Here is a 17,208-nt window from a genome sequence, read left to right on the forward strand (position 1 = left end):
GACCTCATGTAAAAACATTTTTATGTTCGTGCTTGATTGACTTCACTAAACTCTCTTACTGGAACGAAGTTATTATAAAACATTTTTTTCAACCTGATGGATGCCATCTGTTTACAAGATGCTGCTCATCCAACTAATGCGATAATAATATAGCTACTAATGCCGTGTCAGCAATTAAGAAGGTATGGTTTGACATAAGGATGCCAAATGCCTTAGTGAAGCAAAACACACCATCATTAACTTGTTTAGAGGGCATGACATGATAGATGATAACAAATTAGATTACCGTTAATGTTTAGCTGACTGGTGCTTTAACAGATGATGTTTACGTCGATTGCGAGCTGCATTTATTTAAAACCTTGACAGATGCAGAGCTTTCAAATTAACTGCTGAACTCTATAAATTATGTAGCAATAATAATGTCAACGGAATCAGAAAGGAAAGCTTGTTTAATCTTTTAGTGAATGGGCAAATCATAATATACGTCAAATCGATACACTGAATAGTATTTATTTCAACCCTCTCTCTTGCTCTTGTCACATTTTTCCTCACTGTGAGATATTTTTTACTGCAATATAAAGTCCTGCACTTCTATGGAAACAGCACAGCCATGGCTAGAAGTAGAGAGAACTCATACAATATATTTTTGCACAGCATGAGAGTTATAATACCATAAATCATAAAAAAGAAAAAACTGAAGTTGGATTTCTTTGATTATTTCTTTTACAAAAACAAAAACCTGGACTTTTCCAAGTGCCCACAGGTGATACCAATACTGGAAAAAAATGGTGACTCTACAAATTATCTATAGTTTATAAGGTTTTTTGTCCCCATATTCGTATCCTCTCTGCTCTGTGTAAACACAGCTTGCAGTTCAGATGAAAAGTCCTTTAATTTATGTCACATGACTGTTGGTCACAGCTTAGTCAGTCATGGCTTCTCAGTTGTGTTGAGGAGATTTTTTGTATTTTACACAATCTCATTGAAACAAATAGTTATTTTTTGGTTAAATTTTAAAAGAGAAACTTAGAATAAAGTGATTTTAATGAAATTTCTCAATAGAAAGCTTAGATTAAAAGCTTAGATTTGGTAAAGTTTCAGCCGTGTAGTTCAAAGACTGTGGGAAAGTAAAACATCTGATCATTCTTTCTGTTTTTACAGGTTGTGGCTCTGATCATTCATGTAATTTTGGCAATTTTTGAAGATAAAATGCCTTTTAAACTTGCCTGCATGTTATGGGGTTCAGAGGGTAACTTTGATTTTTTGTTGATTCCAGTAACACATGTGACTACAGAAAATTATCATGCTAATTAAAGTGTTTATCCTACCTGCTATAGAAGGACAGAATATCTCTACACGACTCAGTAAAACTGGAAAATTGGTCCTTGTTTAAAACCCTTCTATGTGCCACTTAATCGTGAATATTCCATACAAGTGGTTCTTGCATGAGGTCCAGTGGATAAAGCTAGAAGTGTAGGATTAAATTAGATAAAATTTTCATAATTCTTACTTTCTTATACTTTCGATACTTCTGTAATATTTGGTCCTCCATAAGCTGCAAAAAAAAACCAAGAGAAAAGGTGTTAGTGTGCCATGTGTCTGCTCTATTTTCTGTTTGGTGTTTTGGAACAGCTCTAGTCGACTCCCAGTTCAGACAGTACCTTGTACTCTTGTGTTCCCGGGGAGAGAGTGTTGATCTTTGAGCCCAACTGAACAAACATCTCTGTGATAGCCCCAATCCGGTCATGAAGAGCTCTGTATTCATCGTACTCGGCACAGAAGTCGTCATTATACTGCTGACGCTGCTCCAGTGCTGTTATGGTGCTGTATTTTCTAAAAAAAAGAAAGCATTAAGTTTTAAAGAGCTGCTTTAAAAACAGATCTCTCTCTGAGGGATCTTTAAATGCTGAGTCTTTTCCCAGTATTTCCAGCAGATGGCGCTGCATGTTGGTGGACTGAGAGGCTTGACACGTCACAGATTTAATAACAGCATGATGTGTTGACCAGATGTATAAATGTAAGACATAAGATCATTTGTTTTCAAAGTAATTCTCAGTGAAGCTTTGTGACAGCTTATTTAGACACATCTGTTACTTCCCTCTATTTATATGAATGTTGTGAAGCTGAACGTAACCCTTTAGGGACATGTTGGCATCTGTTCTTAGTGGGTTCGACTCAGAAATTTTAACTCCTCAGTGACATATTATATCAACAAAAACTGATCTGGTGCACTGATGTAGTGACAGTTATTTGGATTTCATTCCAAAACCATAAATCCCTTCTGGATATAGGAATATGACATAAATAACCATCAGGGATGTGATATGTATTTAATCTTACATTAGGTAGTCAGGCAGTTCCTCTTCTATGGTTGGATTAACAGGTGGTTTCCCTCCTTCATGACCTGCAGATAGGAAACACACACGCGCGCATATTGAAAAAAGGTTAAAGCAATTTACCAATGCAAATGTGATAATGTGGCCATCATATCAAGGCTGATGGAGTCATTTATCGCTGTCTCCGATAAGAGATCTGATCCAAGGCAAGCGGTGACGTCAGCAGCACAGAGTAGGAGGCAACGCTGCCTGCTGACTCGCTCAACCGTAGGTCACCCAGCTGTTCCACAGTCAATCATCAACAGACTAGAGGGCGACAGTGTCAGAGTCCTAACTGCTCTCTCAAATGAAAACATATGAAGGCCTCTTTGTGGGCTTCCAGAAACAACTACAGCTGAGCGTTCTGGATTTATTCTTTTTGTTGAATTTAATCTGATCCTTTACAGAAATCTGCACAAATCAAATAAAGATGATTCACAATTGCGCAACAGATACATGAAGTGTGACAGAACTTTGAGGAGAAGACCATTTAATAGTTTTATTGCCATTTACCTTTGAGATTTTCTTGATTCTGCTTCATGTCTGGACTAGTCTCTATCCAGTCTGGTTTTAAACGCTCTCGCTCCTTGTCTTTGTGTTTTTTGGACCTTTTCTTTTTGTGCTGGCCATTGGTGAACTGCTGGTCGGTGAAAATGGAGGTGTCGTTGTGTGAAGGATTAGGGCTGGGTGCAGGAGGAGTCGCTTCTATCCTCTCCAGTTTGGGAATAGTAGTAGACCCGGTGACTTTGTGTGGCGAGTACAGACCGTTGAGGCTCCTGTGAAGGTGATTGTTGGTTTTGTCAAACTCCGTTTTAATCTGTACACCGGGGTTTCCGTGACTAGAGGAGCTACGAACACCGTTGGTGCCATAGTCTGTGTGAGAGGGTGACTGCAGACACTGGTCTAATAGCTTTTGTTTTTTAGGGGTTTGAATGTTGGATGGGTCCAAGGCCAAAGGGCGTTTCTAGAGGAAAAAAAGACAACACAGTAAGTGGAAGTGGCTAAATAGTGTCAGCAGTATGTGCATAAATAAGCTCTTTAGTTAGAGCTAGATATGAAGAGTGACACCCTTCTGATATCTTTACACAAGTCTATACCGATCAGACATTATGACCACCTGCCTAATATTGAGGTAGCTCTCCTTATGTCTTCAACAATGTCCTGAACTACTGGGCATGGACAAGGGCACCTTTCAAGGTGTCCTATGGGGTCTGGTTTCCAGACATTAGCCATGGATTCTTTGGGTACTCTGGGTTGTGCAGTGGGGCCTCTGGGAATCAAACTTGTTCCACTGTATTCTGGTAATGCTTGATCAGAATGGAGTCTAAGAAGTTTGGAGGTCAAATCAACATCTTGGGTGATTGTCATGTTCCCCAAGATGTTCCTGATTGTTTGATGTTTTTGAGATGTGGTGGGGTGCATTTTCCTGCAGTAACATTTAGGATTGCCATTTGCATGAGGGAGTGTGCTTGTTCTGGGTTTATTTGGGTGTCTAAGTCTCATCAACATGGATGCCAAAATCCAAGGTTTTCCAGCAGAACACCTATAGTACCAATATGATCAATGTTATTCACTTAACCTGTCAGTGGTCATAATGTTGTCGCCAATCAGTGTAAAGCTACAGTAGTTAACAAAAAGACAAAACAAGGGAACCATTTAATCAGACTGACATCCTCACCACACTAATTAACACTTTTTATATTGGTTGTTTTGTCTTTACAAAAACAAAGTGAGAAAATGCAGATCCAGTTATAGGTGTACTGGGGCAGGGAATGTAGATGCACAAAGTTTTCTTTTGTGTTGTCAGATTGTTTCTTGGATAAGACCGGTACCTTGGATTCTTGCTGTTGACAAGCAGTCCTTGTCCGGAGTTAGCCTGGCACAAAACGTGCTCATCCAACCGGATCCAGCTACATATTTAATGCATGTGACACGAGAGTGATGCCAGTCATTGCGTTTCACTCTGCACTTTACCCACAATGTCAACTCTTCCTATAACTCCAGATAGACCCGTATTTAGCCTCGAGCTTCTTGTTTAATTACACAAAGACGTAAGAGAACCGCATCAAAGTGGTGTGTGTCTGAAAATGAGGAAATACCCCATCTATTCTCACTTTTATGAGGAAGAATAAGGGGGGGAATACAAATCATTCAAGGTGAATAATTACCACTGAGAGATTCTTGGCAGGACTGAGATGTGAAGGAGAGTCCCCAGGAGTTTTGTGGAATGAATGGTTGGACTGGGGACTCTTCAACTGGCTAGTGTGGAGTGGCTGTAGTTTCCTGAGGAAAGATTAAGAACACAGCACCTTCAGTTGGACAGTGACTGCAAGGTAAATGGCCTGTAAAGCTAAACAGGAAGAGGCAGTATGTAGGTCATGAAGCTTGCTTTGGCAGATTTATGAGCAAGTGGATGAGTAATTATCATGTATTGTGACACGGCTACAGAGAAAAGGCAGAGGACCCAGCCTTTCCACATAAGAAATAGTCATCAGCATTACAAAACTGCCAATTTTTCCGTATTTTCATCAAAGCATTTTCTGTGATATGTTTTATTCTGTGTTTTTGGTGATACAATCAACAGGAGGCAACCACAAAGACTGAAGCCAGTCCAGTGGTAAGAACAATAGCAGCAGATTTAACCTCTGTAAGGCCAAACCCTCTTTTCTGGTAATCTGCTTCCTACAGCTCCTTCCTCAAACAGATGCCACTACAAAAAGTCACTACCCCCAGTGGAGTTCACACAACTCTCTTAATCATACGGTCAGTGTGAGTGGAGTTCAGAACCATTTAACGTTCTCATGAAACAGTAGTAAATAAAGCCTGAATAAGAAGGATCTTCTCCAACAAATTGAATACAGTATTTACAGGCTATCACAGTTTTATCACGCTTGGCAAACAATTCGATGGCCACATTCGTAAGCTTTTTACACTTAGCAGGGGTTGTGAACAGAGGGGGTTGTTGCAATCAGCCAACAAGACTTGAACTTTTTCCAAAACGCTCGTGAAGCACATGGCCTGCATGTTTACTGGCAAGCAGAGGAAATGTACGAGGGGAGGACGCTCACCCTGAAAAACTCAGCCTCGCAACTCTGAGCCTTCCATGCTAATGCCATTTGGCAACACGGTGCAGGGAATATTTTCCTCTGCTTTGATGTGTCCATTAAGAGATTCATCAGTGCAGAGAAGTAGTCATTTAGAAGCTCCCCTTTCAAAATGATCACAGCAGCCTTCTACATTAATTCACTGGCCTTTCTGTATTAACGCCAGCACTGTCACAAAGCATCCATCCTGTAGTTTTCACTACATTACCTGCCCAAAGAGGCCTCTAAAAGTCTAAAAGGACTTTAAGGTGATCGTTTGACAGTTCGGGAAATATGCTTAATTGCGAGTTGAGAGTTATATGAAAAGATGGGCTCTCAAGTCTGTGCGATAAAATATGGGGGTAGAGCCAGCAGGTGCTCAGCGAAGCACAGTTTTCTAGCAGCACCAGCTTTAGAAGTGCTGGTATGTAGATGTTTTATCTGTAGTTAGATCCAGGATTGCCAGTCTTTAGGCTAAGTTAGGCTAATGACACTTTGCTGGTAGCTTTATATTTAGATGGATGCATAAATGAGCATATTTCCCAAAACAGTGCCCCCAAATTATTGCTCAAAAACGTAAACAAAAGCCTTTTTTATACATTTTCAAGTCTCTCAATGGAACAAAACACAGTAAGAGTTTTTGTATATTATGATCAACTTCTTCAAATTCTCACCTGATCAAGAGCCTATGAATGAGTTGCTTCTCCTCCTCTACATATCCAGGCCAGTCTCTCTGGACGTGTCTGTAGAGCTCATCCTTCAGTGAGTAGCTGTGGTCTTTCGGGTTCAGTTTACCCACCTGAAAAACCAACAGCTCCGAATGTTACTTAATCCACAGAAAGGGGACAGAACATAACGGAAACGAGGCCAGTTGGAATTGTAAATGCACCCAGCTGTGTTGGGCTGCAGTGCTGTAACACTGCCTTTATATTAAACTACAACAAGTCCTGCCTCACACGTTTCTGTGACACAGTGGCACTGTATTGTTTTTGTCACAAACAGTTTAACCCTGCCCTTAATACAACCTAATCTCCCAGATACAAATCTACCCAAACCAACCACTTTCAATTCTGAAAGTAGTCGGATCCCAGCTGGAGACACCCCACCCCTCTCCTGTCAAAACACAATCTTCTCGTCCAAAGATAATTAAAGCACAGCCCTAATTACAGCTACCAGCGGCGGCAGAGTCTCTGCTCGATGATTGCAGTGAGACACTCAAACACTGTGAACACAGGAAATATGCCTGAAACAAACTTAGCTCACATGACCTTTTTTAGAGCGGAGGTTTTAGCTGTGCAGCACCAGGCTGATCATGGGGAGTTTACTAGTCAATTACACGTTTAGGGACTAATTTATGTTTACAGTTTCAGTCTTTTACCTAATATCAACCTGACACCTGACAAGCAGCTAAATTTGTATTTAATTTTAACTTGTTGCATCTGATGATATTCATCCATGGTTGCCGATGTGTTTACATAACAGTGTAGCAGGTATCTCACCTCATCCAGTACTGAGGTCAAGTCAGCCTTGTCCTTTGGAGTGGCCCGCTCCCTCTCCAGCCACAGTAGCAGCTCAGGTTTCTTGTAGGGCTTTAAGGCCAGGAGATGAATGATGCGATCCCTCAAGGGCCGGTGTGCCACAGGACTGGGAACCAGGCTCCTCTTGTTGCTGGGGGAGTGCTTGTTGCTGCTATCTGAGCCTGATACCAGACCCTGCTTCCTCTGGACCTTCACACACTTGCCTGAGATCAAAACAAAGGTGCACACAGCAGAGTTTCAGTTTGTGGGAGATAAAGACAGGCTACCTTGAACACAGATGTAACGAATCAGGATTTCTTTTTTTTTTTTGAATGACCCTGCACAAAATTAAGAAAGAGCAACAAGATTATTACTCGTCTGGTAACAGGATTCACATACACCCAGAGTATCCGGTAATAGCACAGCCAACCTTATCATTCCTAATCCAGTCCTCAGGCAGTATGTACAAATCACACCCTAATTCTGAAAGACAGGCCTACACATGAGAAACAGTACATTTTATCTTCATTGTATCTTTGTATTGCTATGCTTTATGACTTTATACAAATTCAACAGTTACTGTACGTGCAGCATTTTGGGGCCAAACTGATAAAGCAGTTTACACGCATAAATACATTGAACACGGCACTGTGCTTGTACATTCTGTCTGTCAGTGTGCAGAGGTAGTGTTGCTGTGGGCACAGGGATAGATAGTAGAGTTGAACTACTGCTGAGTAAACAGAAGAGCATGGAAACTGAAGCAACCAACACAGAGAGGCTCTTTCTTCCTGTTGCAGTACTAATTCAGTTGGACCTGGTCAGGCAGTGCTTATAGATATCTGCAGGATGTAATCTCATTACAACTGTAAGCCATACTTTGGAGGTTGCTATAGGTCAAAGACTAACTGTATTTTTACACTGGGACAACATGTTCAACATATATTGTACATATAGATGATGTTTTACATCAGTAATACTGTTAAACTCTTAATATTTATTCTACTTTTACTTCAAAAGGAGTCTCTTTAAATCTTGCAGGAGCATTTTGCAGCATTTACGTTGAACCATGTCACATGGATATTCGACAAATATCCTTCCTGCACTGAAACAACCTGCACGGCAACATTTCCGACAAGCAGCAACTAGAGCCACTGTCTCACTGTAATAAATTCACAGCTTCAGGGAAGTTTTAAGACTCTCTCAAGGAAGCTTTTGTGATGCCTTTTATTGGGACTTACAATAACTGAGATGCTTTACAGAGTACAGTCATACTGATGTGTTTATGAGCAATAGCCAAAGACTGAATGGAGTACTGTTTGCAGTAGTGTTATGATATTATAGAGGAAATAACTGTAAGTGCTGAGCTAAAAGGTAGCTTCAAAACAAACTGGATTTTTATCTCTCCGGCAGCAGGTGTGCACGAATTTCATTGCCTAGTTCTCAGTTTCCTCCTTTCCACTGAATGCAGCCGAACATTAAATCATACATTATTATCTAAATTGTGGACATTTTTTCTACTGCAACCTGTAATTGTGAGTTGCTATATGGACATTGTTTTTGATGAGTATAACATTACTGTACCATAAAAAGACAGCGAGTCACCACAAAACAACTGTGTACGCTCCACTGCATGTGGCACATACTGTGATCCATCGCCCATTCATTTCCCTCTCTCCAGGAGCATCCAGGAGAAGGCAAGGACAGTTATGTGCATGAAAAAAAAAACAGTAAAATGGGATATCCTGTTTCTATCCAGGATGGCTCATGTTTTTTCCAACATTTATTAGCTGAATAGCCTCAGAGAGGCTATTTTGGCAACAAACCGTGCAATGCAATGGGGCAGAAGCTGGCTCGTACCACAGTTATCCCAAATGTTATGTTGTTGTATTTGTCTTCCCGGCATGTTTCATAAAACATAATCAACACGAGGATTTAAGCTCGCTTGAGACATCTAAATTTCATCAGATAGGTTATTTATAAAGATATAGCACAGTCAGTTTAATCTGTAATGAAGTTAAAACCATGCATGTTGGGTGCAGATCACTCCAGGTTGTGTGTCCTATTTTTTTTTTTAGATCATTTTTAGATATATTTTATAAAATGGAAATGAATTAAGTTGCAGTCGGTGTAATTACATTTTAGGCAACCCTTCACTGGCATGAGACCTGTTAGGGCACACTTCTGGTGAATTCAGTCACATTAATGATGCTAGCAGGCAAGCTGGCACAGTGCCTGAGCAATCTGGTCAAAATGGAAGCAAAAGTACAAGAAAAGAGGCATGGCTCCCACATGAATAATTGCAACACAGTGCTTTGATCAATTATGTGATAACTTCCACACCATATGGTAATTATCAGCAGGATGAACTGGTGAGAGGCGATGGCGTGAAAGCTTTCTGCGAACATAAAAAACTCTCCAGTTGTCTGTCCTTGATCCCTACGTGCTCGAAAGCTGCCACGTCAACTGAGGCGGGAAGCTACAACAGAACATAGATACACCTATTGGCAAAAGCTTACTTGGCCCTGGCTTGATCTCAATTGCTGAGCGGCTCCAGATGTCCTTCTCCACCTGAGACATGCGCTCCCGGGTTGTCTGGTAGGAGTCATCCGTGGCACAAACTGTGATTTTGTCCTGAATGCTGCCTTGGCCCTCCAGGTGATCCCTGCCCTCCCTGCGTGGAGGAGGAAGGAAAAGAGAGAGGACTCAAGAGCGGCTCAACCCAATTAACTTTCCTTTTGTCAAAAATAGCAACAGAAATTCTTGCTGTCATCCAAGATGCTGTGTTGCCTTCCACACACACACACGCACACACACCCACACACACGCACACACATACGTGCACACACACACACACACACACACACACACACACACACACACACACACACACACACACACACACACACACACACACACACACACACACACACACACACACACACACACACACACACACACAACTGGTTCTGTGTCTTTTGTGGCCACATGTAAATTGCAGTCCTGTTGAGAAGCATCATTCTTCACAAGAAATGCAAAAAATTTGAAAGGCTCACAGGCTTCAGGGCAAATAAAGTTGCTTTAATGTAACCTTTTAACCAACGCCTTGACCCTGCCCAGCCACAAACACTACTTCTCTGTTCTCAATTATTACTGGTCACACCTCTGAGGTCAGTCGCGGCATGATGGCCTTTGGGTATTATTGTAGTTGAATATAGCCTTATAATATAGCAGTGGTACTGTCTGCTGTTGTACTATTGAAGAGAGAGGCCACTGTTTGGTCAGGCCCTGCGGTCTCAGCCTGAAACCAAATTTACTACAGATTCCATTTGTGGTCGGCCGTGGAAAGACTTATGTGAGCTGCTTACCCTGAGACATACTGGTGAATGCAGTCGAAGCTGGACTGAGGCTTGTCTTTGCTGTCACTGGATAGGTAAAACGAGAAGACTCTGAATCCATCTGGAGACTCAGGAGTTGGCGCTGGGATCTTCACGTACTGTCCAAGACAAATACAGAAACAAAACACAATGAATATGAAATTATTATAAACAGTGTTTAGCACAGTAAAATATGTGTCGGATTAAACTCAAAGTTAGTCGTACATTTGAGTTTGCAAAAGTCATGGTAATGTTTAACCTGTAACAGTTTTACAGTGTGTTCTTGACATGCACTGCTAGTTTGAGTGATGTGTTACATAATAAGCATGAGTTATCTTCTCCAGATGTAGCCTCAACTGATTCAGTGCATAAATACAACACAAAGCATTTTCTTTTATTTAAACGTCAGAGTACAATGACAACTCAGTGAATTTTCAGGTTTTTTCTTGCACTACATGTGACCTAAATAATCTTCCATTTAGGCCAATTGCTGAGCCTGTACGGTGCCTCCCAGGTCAAGGATGATGACCTGTAACCAGCCATGAGAAGAGCCTCTCTGAAAGGTATTTAAAAAAGTATAACGTACAGCCTTTCCACTTTGGTGATAACCTCTTCTGTCACTGACTGTCCATGGTTCCCTACCAACAAACAAGCCAGCAGGGTGACGTCTATCTCTGCTAGAAACCTGTTACATAAAATGACCTAAAAACCCACTTCCACTAAAAGGATAGTTCAACATAGAAAGTCATTAACCAACAGGTAATACGTCCTTTAAAACACATTGGGTAGTGGCTCCCTTCAACAGCGCCTGCAGCTGTGTTTCAGCCTGAAAATGGACAGTTTAGCAGTTTTGTTGATAGTGTCCTAGATTCAGTGAAGCCAGTGATTGTTACCCATCCTTTACAAATATGAGTTTACTGAGAAGTAGAGCTTCATCTGAGACGACTGCAGCAGCTCAGTTTTTTTCCTCCTCTATCCTACTTTGTGCTACTTCAGGTCAAAGCAAGCAGCCGTTTTTATCTGCAGGTCTCAAGAAAAGCAAATGTCACATGGACTTGAAGCTGCCTTTTTAGCTATCAGTCGTAAGTGATTGATTATGAGCTGACGGGCTGAGAGCGCAGTGCCCCTGGCAGATGTGGCAGGCAGGCAGGACTATAGCTGTCACAAATGCCCAGTCATGCAGCAAAGCCATAAGCACTTTTTTTTTTTTTTTTGCACGGAGCCAATGAACGGCTACTCTCCTCGACGCCCCTCCTCCTCTTCTAAAACCCAACGCATGCCATTCACCCTACCCCCATCCGCCTCCAGCTTTCCTTCATGTGCACAAGTCCACCCATGTCAAGACAAAACACAAACCAGCCCACAAGGCGAGGGACACTTCACACACACAGCTGACCATTAATTCTGACCTATTTATGTCTGACCGTTAACATAAAGTGGTAAAGCAGAGTCCTGTCTGCAGTGGGTTTCATGCTAATTAAGAGTGATCAACCAAAAAAGCATCAAAGTGAGCAAGGACTCTAGACCTATTACTTTAAAAGAAGTAAAGTAGTAGCCACCATGACCAAAATTAGAAGTCACTAAAACAGAGTTATTGATGTAGAGAAAGTCATGTGGAAGGGACTGCATTTAAATTAGTTTTTAAAATGAGGGTGCTGCTAAACAAAAGCTTTTTTGATAAGATTAGAGTGCACATTTACACATACATCATTGCAATAGTGCCACCATGTCCCCTCTTTCAGTCGATGGCAGCACTATGAGCCCCCTCCAGCCACACATTAGATCTGCCTGTCACCCCCATCCATGCCACCGTGCACACTTCACATTCTAATTCTAATCAATGTCACTCAGGTCAGACTGTTCAGAGGTCGCCCCCATTTTATTCACAGCTTCCTTCTCAAGCTTCATAACCATATGTCATTTAACCCATTAGTTCCCAGTTCCTGATTCTGCATGGAGAGCCTCTGTGTTTACCCTCAGGATCATAAACTAAGCCCTGAAAACCCCACGTAACAATGAAAAACATGATAAACTAAACCTGGACAGTAGAGGATTATGATGATTGTTTGCTTTCTTTCACAGTCGGATGAGAAAACTGATGCCACCCATGTCTGTATATAGATGTTTCAAGTTAGAGCAGGCAGCGAGTTAGCTTAGCTTAGAATAAAACCTGGAAATATAGGGGCTTTGAAAAGGTAAGAAAATCCTCTAAAACACACAAATAAATCTCATTAGTTTCATCATTACTAAAAACAAAATGCCTCAAATAACATCTATTTTTGGTTTAATGTTTCACTTAAAAGAGGTCAGATTGCCAGTAGTACTTTTGCTAAACAGCAACCCCTGTGGAACAAGTGACCATATAAGTATTGGAAGTGCCTTGCATAGACAAAAGAAAAACATCTGGACTCACACGACGTCTATCTGTCCATCTCATAACCAAGTAAAAAAAAAAAATCTTATCTCACTGACAACAATCACATAATTATGAGGAAAGGTTGGTGGTTATCAACTGTCTCAAAAGACAGAGGCATTATGGAGCTACAGTGGATTTCATTTGCTTTTATTTCCTCCTAGGATTGAAACAAGGAGATAATATTATTGCCACTGAGTAATGTGGATTGTGTTATCGTGAGAGGAGTTTTTTTTTTTTTTTTGTCAGTCCAATACATGACAAACATTTTTTTTCAACGAAGTAGTTTGTTCACTGACTTACGCTGTTGACTCCAGCTCAAACCATGTTTTTTTTGGCCTGTATTTGTTTACATTTTGGACATTTGATTAAATAAATGAGGTATTATGAGTTCCTTGTGCCATTATATGTACTGACAGCTATAAGTGAATTACTAAAAACCTGATTTTACATGAGATTTTATGAACATTCATTTGCAGGCCATCAGAGATAATGGTAAAATTCTAACACTAAAACTAGCTTCTTGTTTTTTAGAATACCTACATGCACATGCATCTGTGATGGAGTATCTACCATGCTGTTGCTCCCTTTGTTCCTCCCATACAGTTAAAAACCTCTGTAATATAGCCAAACTTTGCATACACGGAAATGTTACAAAAGTTATCGAAATTACACACTAAGAGATCACTTTTTAGCTGCTCCCATTAATTAAAAAATAACCCAAATCTAGCAACACTGAAGCTAATAAGCTGTTGTATGAATGGACTATTAGTTTATTGGATGTTATCTTGTATTTATGGAAAGTATTGAGACTACTGTATAAAATGTAATGAGTTTAACATTCGAAACAGTAGCCATGTAAATTCTACATTATGATCAGACATCCAGATTGGAAGTTGAAATCCACAATATTTTTCAATTAATATAATTACTGCTGTTAATCATGGTTGGAGCTCCTTACTTTTGCTATTGAGTCGCTTTCCATCATTGTCACATCAAGAAATCACACATTCACAGTCAAGTTGCTTGGGCAGTCAGTGGCATTTTTGCAGCAAAAATAACAAGTAAAACCAACAACTCCACTGCAGTCAGCGACCAGAGATTTACCGATAATGACTTTAAACACTGCAGAATATACCGATTATCATATCCAGCATTTCATCATCACCACACCCAACTTGATGAGCTCAACTCTGACTTTCTCTTTAGTCAGTGACACCACTTGTGCCATCAGGTTTGTTATCCTGACGCTGCTGTCAGTCAAGTAGTAGGTGCAGATTTACATAGAGATGCTGAGTCATAGATATCTCCACATGGAGCTTTGGACTGATCCCCTGAGGCTGTGTGAGTGTGTGTGCTGCCCTTTTGTCTTTTTTTTTTTAGACACAGGAAACCTCACTCTCTCACAGGTCACATGCAGGGAGTGAGGTCAAATATTTAGCCAACGTTTTAGGTTGAATGTCAACAGAGACACTATTATCAGCCAGACTTTGTGGAATCACAATCGAAGCTCATCAATGAACAAACCAAACAAAACAATGAGCAAAAATTGAGAGCACGATAGTGGACACAGAATCCTCAATAAAGTCAGAAAAATTGTAAATGAGTCACAGAAAGTACACAGAGGTTGTTTTTTTTGTCTCAGATTGACCAACAAAAAGCTTCAGACACAACTCATACATAGCAGTTAATAGCTCAGAGAAAACTCCCAGGTCAAGGGCTGGTGAGTCACGTATACACATGCAGCAGACAGAAGCTCGGTCACATGGCTCCACCAAACTGCACACATTTCTATACGCACTGTGGCAGCAAATTGGTTTCTGGAGTGTCTTCAAATTGTTGGCTGTCACGCTCACATTCAAATAATATTTACTTCCGCATGAGTTCTTTGATTGCATGGCACACACGCAGACATTCTGATACTCTGAGGCACAAAGTGACACAAATCTAATGAAGATGAATGCTGCTAATGCTCCGTCAGTGTCTTTAGTGTCAAGTAAAACAAAAAAATGTCAGTGTAATTATTTTTTAAAAAACACTATTTTAGGATATGTGTTTTCAGTTTTATTCAAATCTTTTTTGATGCGTCATTAGAATTTCCTGCTATGCGAGTTATTATTAATTATGGAGAGAACCATTCAATCAGCGTTATTTGTCCTGCTCAGAACAAGGGAAAGAATTCATTAAATTGCTTATGTACTACAGTGTCCTAATTATAATTGTTGATTCCTTTAATCTAATGATTAATTAATCAGGGAGAAGCTTAATCTGGTATTATTATGATCAGAGTCTTCTATTAACATGTGTCCATTTAATAAAACTGAGCAGCTTAGTATGAAGAAACACAATGAGAGCTGTGTGCAGTAATGCTGCTCATTATCATGACATGAGTAGAGTTTAGCAGTTGGACAGTTACAGTCAGAGCAACCAAATGTGCATATGTAAGGCAATCCTTAGCACCTTGTCAGTGCAGCCCCCTGTGGAGCTACAGGCTAATACAATAACTGCCTCTGTGGCTGCAGCCCAGCCACATCTGCTACTCCAGGCCCTGTGTGTTTTGGAGATGTCAAATACTTTCAAGCTGTTTTAAGGTGTGAACTGGACTGGAACAGAAAATCTTGGCAGGGGGCTCAGCAGATGAACAAGGACAAAGGGCACCGTTGGAGATGTCCTTGTAAAACTTCATCTGTAACTCCTCCAGCGTGTTTAAACCGCTCATCTTCGACAGGGTTAAACAAAGTTCTTAACCCTGCCATTTAGTGAGGAGGGAAGAAGAGGTTTATTAGGGATCTCTACTTTTGCCCAGTCCTGCGTGTTTGCAAGCCAAACATCTGCAGGGAAACATGAGAGGATAGTTTTTCTCTCTGTCTTTCTTTGCTCTGCAGACGAAAGCGAGAAGGCAAGGTTCCCAGCTCTGGTATTTGGCATGGCAGCACTGAGATGGGAGCAGGCGCCTGGATATGTGATTTACTCTGAAGCCTTTGCCTCCTGCCCCTGTCTGTACTGACACTAGTTACCATTGTCTTCTCATCTGAGCCTACTCAGCCATAGCTGCTCTGTGAGCTGCCCGTCTTTTGTTCTAGCTTCTTCCCCCACAAAGCTGAGTGCAATGGCCTGTCGGCTCGCCTGGATTATTCATGAACAGCAGGGACGTGTGGCTGTGTGTTGTTGGGTGGTAAAGGGAGGGATTGGGGGGTGTGGGTATGTGTATTGAGGGGATGGGGGTGCCGTTGACTCCCAGTAAACCGGTGCATGAAGGATGGCCCTAAATAGTCTTCCTTTAGGAATGTGCAACTCAGTAGAGTGGAGGGGGATGGATCCTGGCTGGAACAAGTGTATTTGGTCGTGATTCCTTTTTTTATTTCTGTTAATGTCAGCGCAAAGTTCATATGATATAATCATCTAATGGTCATGCTAACATTGTAGTATCAAGCATGTTTCAATGACACGTGCAGTCAAGCAAGTGCGCCGATGTTGACAGTGTCTCAAAGAAACACAGGGATCAGATTAATTATTCCCAACCTCTGTTCTTGGGCTTTGTACACTATGATCTACAACTCCACTGTGACGCACCTGTTAAGAACAAAATGTGTGGCCTCTCAGCATCATTTAGCCAGTTTATATCGTGCTTTCAGTGAGCCTGTATGGTGGTGATGCTGGAGGATCTATTCACTGAGGGGGGTTGGTACATACAGGAAAAGCAAAAGAAGGGGGGTGGGGACTGAGGGGAGTTAGTGTGTGGATATGGGGATGGGCAACTGTCGAGCAACCCCCAAGGTACTGCCTGTTATGCCAAGCAGAATCAGTCTTTTTCCAAGAAGCTGGGGCTAATCTGTCAACCTCAACAAACGCTCGCTGTCTCCCATCCTTCGGCACCCTCCGCCCCATCTTAAAGGGGTCTTCCTCTTCATACACAGAAAGATGGAGACAACACTTCAAAGCCGACATTTGTGTGCAAGTGGTAGGCCGCTGTTTTGTCTCATTGCAACCTGTCAGCTAAAACAATTTAAAAGAATAATCAATTAGACGCACTTTGCAAATGCACTCTCCCTCTTAGCGTTGCCTAATTTGCATTCGATGGTGACAGGGTGTGTAAGTTAGGAAATTCCCTTTTGCACGCTGGTTATTAAACCTCAGATGCTTTAACACAGTAATGTGTTTCCTTTGTTGATGCCTCGCTGTTTTACTGGAGCAATCCCACAAACCGCTTGGACCGCTGCACTACACTCCCATTACTGGACTTCTCTCCACACAAGTAGCCAGTCTGTAATCCTTTAACAATTCACAGACTGTGCATTGGAAAGTATGTCCAACCTGATTAACTTGCAGGGAAACGTGAACAAAGAGGGCAAAATCCAAAACATGCACCGAGATGTGACGTGTAAAATCAGGCTGCATGGATCGAAGAGATAAGCTAAATAACATTCACTTTGCTTGAATTGTCAA

The 17,208-nt window shown here is 41.3% G+C and overlaps 1 protein-coding gene across 1 annotated transcript in view; it reads right to left on the bottom strand.

The window, feature by feature from the left end:
• The window catches only part of LOC111585784 (RNA polymerase II elongation factor ELL), a 28,790-nt gene that overhangs the window by 3,518 nt on the left and 8,064 nt on the right, over window positions 1-17,208 (bottom strand). The window contains exons 3-11 of the mRNA XM_023295391.3: window positions 10,341-10,468; window positions 9,492-9,646; window positions 6,958-7,199; window positions 6,133-6,257; window positions 4,544-4,658; window positions 2,889-3,339; window positions 2,341-2,404; window positions 1,662-1,833; window positions 1,511-1,555 (exon numbers count right to left, since the gene is read on the bottom strand). Of these exons, the coding sequence (XP_023151159.1) occupies window positions 1,511-1,555; window positions 1,662-1,833; window positions 2,341-2,404; window positions 2,889-3,339; window positions 4,544-4,658; window positions 6,133-6,257; window positions 6,958-7,199; window positions 9,492-9,646; window positions 10,341-10,468 (1,497 nt within the window). The remainder of the gene's footprint in view (window positions 1-1,510; window positions 1,556-1,661; window positions 1,834-2,340; window positions 2,405-2,888; window positions 3,340-4,543; window positions 4,659-6,132; window positions 6,258-6,957; window positions 7,200-9,491; window positions 9,647-10,340; window positions 10,469-17,208) is intronic.

This window comes from Amphiprion ocellaris, chromosome 3 (assembly GCF_022539595.1).
Source record: "Amphiprion ocellaris isolate individual 3 ecotype Okinawa chromosome 3, ASM2253959v1, whole genome shotgun sequence".
Taxonomy (NCBI): domain Eukaryota; kingdom Metazoa; phylum Chordata; class Actinopteri; family Pomacentridae; genus Amphiprion; species Amphiprion ocellaris.